General features: G+C 35.3%; 1 protein-coding gene across 2 annotated transcripts in view; it reads right to left on the reverse strand.

Annotated features, from left to right (window-relative positions):
* The window catches only part of cacna2d3a (calcium channel, voltage-dependent, alpha 2/delta subunit 3a), a 198,881-nt gene that overhangs the window by 92,735 nt on the left and 93,408 nt on the right, over nucleotides 1-12,738 (reverse strand). For both annotated transcript variants that reach the window (XM_027166722.2, XM_047800316.1), the window contains exons 9-10: nucleotides 7,773-7,847; nucleotides 1,301-1,390 (exon numbers count right to left, since the gene is read on the reverse strand). In XM_027166722.2, coding sequence (XP_027022523.2) covers nucleotides 1,301-1,390; nucleotides 7,773-7,847 — 165 coding nt within the window. The remainder of the gene's footprint in view (nucleotides 1-1,300; nucleotides 1,391-7,772; nucleotides 7,848-12,738) is intronic.

The raw sequence follows: 12,738 nt of genomic DNA on the forward strand, positions 1-12,738 counted from the left end.
TCCTTAATAAAATACTATTAATATATATCACAGAAGTATAATAATAGAAACCATCAAAAGAACCTGAATAATGGTAATCTGCCATATTGAAAACCAATCGTTGTATTTGTCTAGTGTCAATTAAAAAAATACCACTACTGCTATTGGCTATTTAAAGAGAAGTAATTAGCTGCCATGGCAACCCCAGACTGTTGTGCACCCCTTGTTGTTTAGGAGAATTCTCATTAATTACTTTATCCACTAACTAACATTAAGGTCAAAGAGGTTTCTTTGCAAGCTTATTCTTGTATAATCAATCAGCCATGTTAGTCTTTATCAAGTCAACCATAATTAAACACACATGCTAGGTTAATTACCTGAACATCTAAAGAAAGCTGTGTGCTGAAAGTTAAAGCTCTTATTTAACTTCATCAGTTTTAAGGGCGACAATTAGTAACGAAAAGAATGCTGCCTAAAGATTATTTGCTATTATTTTACATTAACATTTATGACATATACTGTAGCAGACACACTTATACAGAGCGACTTACATTTATCTCATTAATACTGTACAGCTGAGCATTTGAGGGATAGGAGCCTTGCTCAAGGGCCCAGCAGGGGCAGCTTGGTGGTCCTGGGCTTTCTGATCCACTGAGCTACCGTTTGCTAACTGTAGTTAGGTCTATATCTATATAATTGTATGAACAAGATACTAATTTATATGTTCATACTAAAATCTGTAAACATGATGAACAATCTGCATAATTGTAATAAATAAAGGTGTCCTATATTTAAAACCCTCCTGTTATCCTTAACCAATTTTATATTGTTGTATGGAAATATGGTTTTATTTCATGTAAATGAGGTCTGTTGACTATAAATGACAAAATTATTAGTACATTTTGATTTTAATGAGTATAAGTGTGAAGTATATTAAAAGGGGTAACACAGAATTGGCTGATAATTTATAATGTGTGCTTTAAGAATGGATTATTGACTGTTAAAATTTGATAAAACATTTTCTTTAATCTTATTTTAACTACTTAACTTTAAGTAACCTGTTAATAGCTTCGGTCAATTTTAATATTTGTTGAGATTGCAGTGTGAACACTGTTACTAAAGGGCATGAAGATAACAGAATTAGTAAAGCAGCTAAATCTTGTTCCTAAACTGTAATAAATACAACAAATATTTATTTAGTTAAACAAACTGAAAGAACACCACTGTGTGTGTGTGTGTGTGTGTGTGTGTGTGTGTGTGTGTGTGTGTGTGTGTGTGTGTGTGTGTGTGTGTGTGTGTGTGTGTGTGTGATTTCACTAACATTATTGAGGAGCTCAAAAGCCTCAGTTAGAGCGATATCCAGCATCCCTATACCATTAGCAGTTAGCTTGTCAAGGTGTTCACGGAAATGCTGCAGAGAGAAGAAGAGGAAAATTGAAGATAGTCCAGTTATACATGTACATGCATGTTTGTTTGTTTTTCTGCAGCTGGTTCAACAAAACATTCAAAGCTTATTAAATCTAATGGCTCTAATATTTAAAATGTGATCTAACAGATAAAAGCTGTTTTTCCGTTGATTTACCTACACTTGGGCACTACAGCATAGTATATATTCTACCTAGTGGTCAAAAGAGGAACTACATCATGCACTAATTGCACTGTTGCAAATGCTCTATGAACATTTTATTTCATTAGAAGAAGAAAAGCAAGCAGAACAGTTAATAAAATGGATGTTGAAAAGATTGAACTAATTTAAATGTACTTAGCGTAAAGAGCTAAATAATCTGAATAAGAGCAAATACATTTCAGCAATTGTAAATGCTGAGTGTGTGTGAGTATCTATGATGGATACAAGAAGATGTAAGATATATTTCAAACAGTGGGAGAGGGAAAGGTGGATTATGAAGCAAATAATAAGTTTCCATTTTCCATTTTGTAAAGTTTTAGTATGGTTATTGAGATATAGTTAGACTGGAGTGTTTTTCTGAAATCTGTCAATCTTGGACAAAGTTCCTTCAGTGTACCTTCAACTGGATTATCTTAAAAATAAGTTAATAAACATATTAGCACAAAATTCAAAAAGTTGAATGTGTTTTATATTTAAACACTGGTCAACACTATTCCAGTATCAACAATGACTGGTTGTTGTGATGGCAGAGTGGAAAATGTAAAAACATTTGCAATTACTCCAATTATGAATTATGAATTAATGGAAATAAACAATACTTAATTTCTTTTTTGTATTAGACCTGTGGCAATATGTTTACAACAAAAAACTGTGCATCAGACAATCCCTATATATTTATTCAGTATCTTCTGCAATCCTTTACTTGTTAAAAGCATTATAGAGCAATCGAGCATTTATTAATTGATTGCTTATTTGTTCAGGAAGAAAATTAACCGGATGTCATAATTTTTTTCCATGTGACATGTGTACCACGACTGACAGTGACAGTGGTAAGTGATGTTGTGATCTTCCTGCATAAGGTGACATAAGATAAAAGCAAATGCATTAGACTGAAACCAGACCAGTGCTGCAGAGGCACCAGGAACAATCACACAGATTCAGATCTCAGCAAATGTGTCCACTGTGAAAATCTCCTTACTAGAGCATAATTGTTTCAAACCTGATCTGTGGTAGTAATCAACATGCTGACTGCCAGAATTGACACTGCCAGAATTGACACTGTAATACTACTACTACTACTACTACTACTACTACTACTACTAATAATAATAATAATAATAATAATAATAATAATAATAATAATAATAATAATAGTAATAATATTTTTTTCTAAGCCTGGCAGTCAGGAAATATTTTTGGTTTTAGGATTCTTAGTGAAAATGGCACCTTTTTATTGCTGCTACAGATGTTATTACAAGTGAATGCAATGAATGAAAAGTTACTAAACTAAAATATTAGAATAACAAAACTCCCAATATTCACTTCCAAGCTATCATAGTCTCTCTCTCTTTCTTTCTTTCTTTCTCTCTCTCTCTCTCTGTCGCTGTGTGTGTGCTTGTGTGCATGTGCGTAATGGGGTCTAAAGACCCAATGGACCTTATCTGTGTGTCTTATTATTAAAGACAGCCTCTGGGGAAGCAGTGAAATGCGTTAATCTAAATAAACCCCACTGTTTGTCTCTCTCTCTCTCACACACACACACACACACACACACACGATCTTTCTTTCTCTCCTCTTCACCTACTTCCAGACATCATGACACCTCTCTTTTACTGGGTTTTCTGAAAAACACACACTTTATAATTGAAATGTCTACAGGCATTTTCCATTACACTCCCTGTTCCATTTTCTTATTAACAAGTTTTCAATGAAGATGCTTGTGTGTGTGTGTGTGTGTGTGTGTGTGTGTGTGTGTGTGTGTGTGTGTGTGTGTGTGTGTGTGTGTGTGTGTGTGTGTGTGTGTGTTTTTGTGTGTGTGTGTTTGAGAGAGAGAGAGAGAGAGAGAGAGAGAGAGAGAGAGAGAGAGAGAGAGAGAGAGAGAGAGAGAGAGAGAGAGAGAGAGGGAGAGAGAGAGAGAAGAAAGAGGATCTTATTCTTCTCTTTGATTGCACCTACCAGGATGGACAAGTCACTTAGAATGCAACTTGGGGTCATGTTGCACCCGTGGCCCTTCTTCCGGGGACAAAGTCTGTCTTTCAGTCTTTTATGAAATTCATAAAACTTGAAATAAGCATGAAGTTGTACCAGCTAGTGAACAGAACCAATTTATTTTAGATTGCCTGACCTGAAATAGCTCAGAAGTGAAAGTTACAGTATATGTATTTTTTTTTATTTATTATTTTTCTGTACATTATTATCATTTTTTAAAATATATATATATTTATTAAATATATAAATATTAAACTTAACTGTTTTCATTTTAGGTCAGTATTTAAACCTCTTGTGCATGTTCATATTATCACAAAACGTTTTTGTTCTTTGTTGCCGTACCGTTGTGCCATCCTTTGTTCTAGTTTTTTCTTCTGTTTTTTTGACTTTGTATGCTTCTACTTACCTTCTACAACTTCTGTCTCGCTCGTGTTAACCTGTTTTGCTAATTGACCGACCTTGCTTAACATGTTCTTGAATTTGACACACCAATTCACTGATTTTCTAGTATAAAAAGTCAAAAAGTCTTTTGCTTTCAAGGACAAAACTAAGGCTGAATATATTTAAATCAGTTGTCTGAACTGTCAGCATGTAATATCATGGCGTGAACATTAAACGTAGCACCAGATGTGAAAGTTCCTCATGTTCCAGTCAGCAGGTACAGTCTATCAGTGACTGAATGCCTGCTGCCTCTCCTCCCTTTGCTTATTTTTCTCCATTTATTTTAGCTCCCATCCTGTAATACTGCACAGGAGCCAAACTGAGTTGGACCTGCTGCGATTAAAATCAGAAGTCAGCGTAGTCAACTTATCTACAGGAATTAATATAGCTTGTTAGTATTTTGTTCTGTTGGAGTCTGGTTCTAGCTGAAAGCATTTAGACTGCGAATGTGATTATACTACCAGCAGTGCACTGTAAGTAAGGAGAAGGCAAATGCTAAATAGCTGTCTCAGAAAATTGGACTATTATGTGTCAAAACCTATGCAAATATAATTTGGTCCTGTTTAGCCAAACAGCTTAAATCTTAAAAACTTTAATATACAGCATGAAATCATAAAGATTTATGTATATATACACAATATGGTCTGATACCATATTTTATTGTTGATAAGAATTGCTCAAAATATCACCAAAAATAATAATTAATGGTTATTAATCTTTTATTTAAATCATTCTGATTATTTTTATGGCTATAAGTTTAACCACTGCTGCTTTTTTACTGATGCTGTTTGGTTGTGTTTGATATACAAAGCCAATGATTTGTGAGACTAGTGTTTGACAAAATAAAAAGAGGAAAAAAGAACAATAATTGTCTGCTAGACCATTATAGCGGTGTCAATTTACCTCGGCAAAGATTCTACAAGATCTACAAAGAATCTAAAAGATTCTGACACTTCACTTGAATCTGGTGACTATGAAGGTCTTAGGATATGATTTACATTATTTTCATCCTTTTCAAACCAGTCAGACAGCCCTCAAGCCCATGTTCGGGACATTCCGATGAAATGCGAAAAAGCCACTTCCATCATGCAATGGATTAGTGGTTAGCACGTTTGTCCCATACTTTAGGGGTTGGGGGTTGTGTTGCAGAGTTTGCATGTTTTGCTTAAGTTTTCGAGGTTTCCTCAGGGTACTCCTGTTTCTCCCACAAGTCGAAAAACATGTGTTGTAGTCTGGCTGGCATCTCTAAATTGTCTATAGAGTGTGATTGTGGCCTGTCATGGTTTGGCACCTGTCCATGGTGTCCACTGTCTTGTGCCCTCAGTTCCATGGCTCCAGATTCCTTGCTCCCACAATTAGGATGAGTGGTACTTATAGTAATATGGATGGATCGATGGGTAGATAGCTATGTAAATGAGTGTCAAATGCATTAAAAAAAAAAAAGCAACTGCTGATTTATGTTTCCTGATAATAAAATGGGTTTACCAGAATAATATCAACTTTATTAATGAATTATTAAACTACTAATGTAGTGTGTAAATGAATTGAATCGTTATTTGCCTTTTGTGTGCAGCTCTACCTCAATAAAACAGAGTCTACTAATTTCTATGAAAGCTGTACAATTACGAAGAGTGAGTGTACAGTAAATTATTGCCCTATTATTAACTTGGTTAATTAGACTTGTTCATAGCATGGTGATGCAATTGTTAGTATGGCTGCCACACAGAGCCAGTGTCTTAGGCTTGAAGCTTAGCTTAGGTCTCTATGTGTGTGGGTTTATATGTAATTTTTATTATTACAAAAACAAATTAGACTTAATTTAAGGTTTTGTTAAATGTAATTTCACAAACTTCAGAATTTGAGTGTTATAGACATTTTTTTTTTTTTGTGGAACATGAAATATTTTAAAGTAGCTTTTTATACTAATTACACTGGGGAAAAATGTTTGTTGAATTTACATGATTTAAATGTGTCCATTTGGGTCCATGTGAATGAATTGACTGGCATTAATATTCAAATGTTCCACATTTTTTGACTGATGATATTCTTAGTCCTGTGACAGTTCTGAACAATTATCAGGATGTATTTATTGGTAGATATTTTAAAGCATTTATTTAAGCACTTCTTGTTCTTGATAGAAAAGTCTGCCAAATGCCAAATATGTAATTATAGATGTTGTACAGCCAGAATTATTTGATAATGTATTTTCAAAGCCCTGGAATATAATCAACAACCCTGCAGCAATGTTAAACAGTGCAATACACTTCTGCACATAATTAACTCATGTTCATTTAATACAATTCAGCACCAACAACCTTGTTTTTACATCTTTCCAGTAACTATAAATGCAGATGTCACTTTAGTTACTGTTTTTTAGGCAGGCGGCTAAAGTGTCTAATGCCATTTGTACCCACATAATTCACTGTCTTTCAAAGCCACTCAGATTTTTTCCTTTCCTAAATTGATGTCGCCTCCTCACCACATTCATGCAATAAACCTTCATGTATTTCTCCACTTATTTATTAATTCATTTTTTTTTTTTTTATTCAGACATTCATTCACGCATTTATTTTTTGTAAATGCTCTATTCTGTACAGGGCCAGACTGAGAGCAATATAAGAAGGATTGTCAGTTCAAAATTTTTCACTGACACCTAGATACACTGAAATATTTTGTGATGTAGAAGAAGACTGGGAACCCATAGGAAACCCACACAAACACAAGGGGGCATATGACATGCAAGGTCACACAAGGGATCCTTAGATAATAAAGAATTAATAACTAAATTCAAAGACAGAGACAGAGCTTTGCTAGTGAAATGGAATCATTTGGCTTAAGTGGTCAAAAAAGGAACAAGGAAAGAGTCCGTTTTTCCCCTCAATCTCTCCACCTTGCTGTCACATACTCTTCCCCCATCCTTCTGACCCTCTGATGTGTGTTGTCAAGAGTAATCAAGGTAATAACTTCCACTGTCTGTCTCGGCTCCATCAATCCTATTACCTATGTGTGTGTGTAAGTCTGAGTGAGAGACAGTGAGAGTCAGGGAAGAGAGAAAGAAAAGAGAGATGGAGGGAGGCACAGCAAGAAGAAGGCCGGCCACTATCAGACCTTATTGTACAAGACAACTCGACTTGCAGCAAGTGATTGCACAGAACTGTTTCACTCTGATAATGATGTACATAGCAGATAGGAACCAGAAAAATGATAGCATTATAAAATTTAATTTTAAACTTTCTATGGGGATTGTTTATCATATACATATATAGTAAGTCTGTTTAACTAAAGATTAGACTATCCAGTGTTTATGGAAAAAAAATTCTAGTCTAGTGGTAGAAGAGTACATTTAAATCAATTGTTTCTCTCACTTTAATGCATTATACCTAATTTGCATAGAACTGAAAATCTGACATCATTCAGATACTTTGAGGTAACATTCTGCTACTTTGTCAATCACTGGTGTGAAGGTAGTGGGAGTATTTACTTTTACTCTCACCCACAGGTTCAGTTCATTGCACAGGGTAAGACAAGAGATCACAGACATAGAAAAAAAATAACATGACTCAGGTGTTACCTAGCAACATTGTCCCAAAAACATCACCCTTAAAGCTGCTGTAGAAAACATCAGAAAGAAACTTTACAAGAAACTTTGACAAAGTTAGAGACTTATGCATTATATACCTATGAACAAAGAAAGAAGCACACACAACCATACATGCATGTAAATACATGCACTTACATCTTTGTTGGTGATGTCAGCTTGTACCAGAGTTCCATTCAGACATGGTTCCACATAATGCAGGTCCTCATTGTACTGCACACAACAAAGGAAGAAAAGTGGAAATTCATTCATTTGAAGCAGAACATCACTGTACTGTATATGTGTATATGTGTGAGAGTGTATGTGCGTAAGGGGCAACTATCCAGCCCAATCAGCTATTCAAGAGTGGTGCATGCAACATCATTACATCTTCCATCCACGGAATATTGGATTGAGTCTCACTAGGCTGTACAGTCCGTGCAGGATATCACAAAGATTTGTTTTTTTGTGATTGTCGCGGATTTCTCTAGATTTTTGGTGCTTTTTTGTGGAAAACTACTTGAACTGGTGAAATTGCAAGCACTGGATTCTTCTTTTCAACTACCAGTAGCAAAGACATGAAACAAAGATTGGCTGAAGGTGTGTTTTGTAATGAATCTGCAGGAAATCTGAAAAATGGAAAAAAATTGCAAGTTCATCCAAAGTTTGTTCAAATTTGTGATTTTTATGTTCTGCAGTCACAAAATCTTGGAGGAACTGTGTATAAGGAATGCTTTGTTGACAGACACCCACTTCCACACAGCATAGAGCCATAAGCTTATCCAATGTAGTTGTATGATACACCGATATGTTATTTTGTGTATTTACTGCACTAATTTATTTATTTTGTTTACTAACAAAAAGTTCATTTCTAGGCTGTGTATGGCTTATATGTGGTTTGATTGTGGTTCAACCTTTGCTGATTATCAGAATATCAAAATAGCCTAAAATAATGTCTTGAATCAGTTTACTGTACATGTTGATTATGGAAATATATATATATATATATATATATATATATATATATATATATATATATATATATATATATATATATATATATATATACAAGAAGTCAGAGAAGCTATAATCTTTTTTTTTAATAAAAATAGTGATGCAACCTCTACTAGGACTCATAAACTGACCACTATTTCGAATCTCTTCATTCCTTCCATCCCCAATAATCAGTCCGTTCTTCATTTTCTGCATGGCTTCCAGTTTTTCACTTCTCCTCTACTCACCATCAGTAGCTCTGAAGCTTAACCCCATCCCCAGCTAATCCGTCTGACTTTTTCTGATAATATTGTTAATTTTATGCATGACTAGAAATTAGACTTCAAAGTAAATGAGAAAACGACGCTGTCCTTCTCCACTGTGCAGGCTGTAACACAGTAATCTTGTTGTAAGTGAACAGGATGTGCCCTCACTGACAAGTGTGGTTATGGTATTAAAACATTTGTCTCTATTTAACACACAACAATGTCTATTGTTCAGATCAAGCCAATCTGAAGAAGCAGCTTTTCTTATTTATGTATATACAACAAAGTGTTTGTTTGGAACTCTTTATGACATTATTGATGAAAAATGTTGTTTACTGTAACTCTAGTTATATGACTGTATATAATATGACATATTACTAAAGGAATAAGATTCATAAAGCTTTCTGTATGGGTAATCAGTCTGCAATAAAGTGTGAAAATGTAGAATGTAAAAATCCATCTAATCAAATCATAGCATTGGCAGACTAAATGCTGTTTTTAATTAAAGTCAGATATACCAACTATTTCTGTTTATAAATTAGGAATGGGAGGCTTCCCTTTATTTTCATGCAGTTTAGATTTATTTATAACGATTGTAGGCTCTTTATAACAATCTTCTTTTTCTGGTTCACACTCCAATTAGTCTGTGAATTCATCCACTCATACAATCTTCCTTCTGTCTACCTATGACATGCTAACCTTTCTTTTATATTTAAGTCTGAGATGACATTTACTTTAGTGCATTCGCCCACACTCTCCAACAGTTTCACAAGGATGCCATGAGGACGTTTTTTTTTCCAGAAATACAGTAAGAAATACATCCAAACTCTTGGAACAATATGATGTGTACTTAGATGTGTATTTATTTATTTTTTTTTGTGTGTGTGTGTGTGTGTGTGTGTGTGTGTGTGTGTGTGTGTGTGTGTGTGTGTGTGTGTGTGTGTGTGTGTGTGTGTGTGTGTGTCTACATGCACACAGTGTATAATGGACCGAGGGTCAAAACAGTCAATGCGTTGGCATTCAGTTAGCAGTGCAGAGACTGAAGTGCATTAAAGATTTACCAATTAAAAGGCTTTTTTTAATATAATATGAATTAACGCAACATATTGAGTTATTCACACTCACCACAAATCTAAAATCCACAACCCACAAATCCAAAGGATAAAAAAATAGTAGGTGACATCCAGGAAACAGCGAACAATCTTGAGCACCACTACTCATAATTTCATACAAGTGAAAGGAAGCACAGTTTCAATTACCTTGAAAGGAAGCAACTATTTTTTATAGTGTTACTGAATTCATTGATGTTTCACAGCTTTTTGCACCTGCCTCTTAGTGCGATTGTCAACAACACTGTAGTGACGGTAAGGCTTAACTATTGGGAATTAACTAATAAATAATGAATCACTTGTTATAATAAAAGAGTACATACCATAATAATAATAATGATTATAATTCAGTTGTTCCTGATTAACAGAAGCTCTTACTAGTTAATATGAATAAGTATTAAAGAAGAAAAAACTCATTATTAGCTTCTTAGATACTGCATAGTTGCCTATAGACTTTTGCTGATTCAGACTTCTTTGGGATTATTCAATTAAATGCTCTTTAGAACCATGTTCCACACTTGGACTAAAGTCACAGAATGTTTGCAACAAATAAGACTCTGTGGTCTGTTTCACATCCTGCATACCGTCAGCCATCAGGGCTTCATACTCTTGAGTGTTCAGTGCAATTTAACCCAAACACGCTTTGATTTCCAGTTTCAGAAAGGAATACGTCGTCATACAGAATCAAATCATAGTTAAGAGCCATTTCATGAGCACTTTGAAATCGTCCATTCTGATTGTGGTGAAGAACAGGTAAGTGGTCACTGGTTGTGAAGAAGGGTGTGGAGCACTGATAGGTATTCCATGAAGCAGATGTATTTTTTTGGAACAAATTGGGAATGATTGAAGCACAATTGGTCAAATTATGGCATTGCAACATAATACCATGTACTATCATGAACTGATCCAAAAAGTTAGAAAAAGGTTCTTATACTGTACTTCCACATCACTTAAAATTTGAGCTGCTCCAAGAAAACTATTCCCATGTCCCAGTTCACTTACTGTCACAAGAAAATTTGGCAGAAGTGAGTACATTATATTAAAAGATGTATCAAGACATTCCACAACAGTTTCTACCCACAAGCAGTCCACATTATGAATAGTCAAAGAATGAAATAGTAAACCTCACCATTTAGATGTCCACATGAGTTTCCTTCAAGTTGTCCAGTTTCCTCCCAACTACCAAAACCAAACTCATAAATGAGTACAGATGTGAATGAGTGAACAACCATGTAAATATGAGCATAATTTCCTGTAATGGACTGACATCACACACAGGGTATATTCCTGTCTCATCCCTGGGCTACAATGATAAGCTCTAAATGCACCATGAACCTGACCAGAATAACCACATATTTTAGTGAATAAAAATCTAATATCTGGCAGTACTGTATTGTTGATGGGATATCATTTGTGTTTACAATAAATATGGGGTGGTTTAAACTGATTATGAAGTATCTACAGAGATATTTTATACTTGAAATCAGATTCACCAGATTATCAATAGTACCTTGTGTTTTATTGATGCTTCTGCTATGAGAATAGTCTATCTTCCAGAGAAAATGTTTTACTACCACTACTACACTACAATCTATTTTCTTGACATTTCCCACTGTAGATCAGTTGTTTGGTTATCAGCCATATTGGTCTGGAAAAGTTATCATTCACCCAGTCTTCTTCTTTTTCTTGACTTCTTCGTTGCAGTGGGACCAGACTCTATTATGATAGAAAGATATCAGTCACCACAAATGGACAAGCAGTCCACTGCAGTCCACCATCCACAAACCTTTCACAGTTACAGGCATTTGTAGAACAACCAATCAACCTACTGTACTGTCTTCATTTTTGACAGTTGGAGGAAACTGGAGAACCCATAGGAACCATGCACAAACATGAGGAGATCAAGAAAGACTCTAATTCTTATCAAATAAAGGACCCAGTGGCTGTGAGGCGACAATGCTTTCCACGGTGCCGCCATGCTGCCTCTGGAAAAGTTATGGATAAATAATTATAAGCAAGTGACTGACCTTTTTAATGACATGCTAGAACATGGGTATCCCCAAATATGGGGGGAAATCTTACACCCACAGACTAGTTTTCAATCATGGAGATGCTGATCTATATATGCTTTCTCATGTTTTCTGTTTTTTCATGGTACTGCTACACTGATGACACTGAACTTCTCCTGCCTTATCCTACTTCTGACATAAATGTTTTAGTTTGTATCTCATCATGTCTGGCAGGATTATCATAACGGTTGCCAGTTTATCACCTGAAACTAAATCCAAGAAAGACAATGTGTGATATTGAACCATCGAGAAATCTTTGATCATGCATATTTCTTGACAATGTACCATCATTCTCTCCTCATGTTGCTTACATGACTCAGGAATGTAGGTTTCTTTGCCAGTCAAAAACCGGTAATAATGAAATTCCCCCTGATGTCATGGCCATCCATCCAAGATCCAAGAGTGAAATTGGCCATGCTGTCTGAATGGGGGGTGTGGTGGTATTCTCTTTCCCTGTCAGTCACAGATACACTCTCCAATCATGATCATCTGAGAGCTCATGTAGGCATTAAAGGGTAATTTGATGTGAAAGCTGGTTTCTCATATCTCTGAGGAAGCATGTCCTAGCCTTCACTCTCCCTGGTTGATGGCTGTCCTCTAGCTAATTTGTGGCAGCTGACATTTTTGGCAGATCCTCTTCTGACAGCCAATATGGAGCTGGATGTCTTCCCTTTTCTTCTCCTATTAC

Source organism: Tachysurus fulvidraco, chromosome 14 (genome assembly GCF_022655615.1).
Source record: "Tachysurus fulvidraco isolate hzauxx_2018 chromosome 14, HZAU_PFXX_2.0, whole genome shotgun sequence".
Classification (NCBI taxonomy): domain Eukaryota; kingdom Metazoa; phylum Chordata; class Actinopteri; order Siluriformes; family Bagridae; genus Tachysurus; species Tachysurus fulvidraco.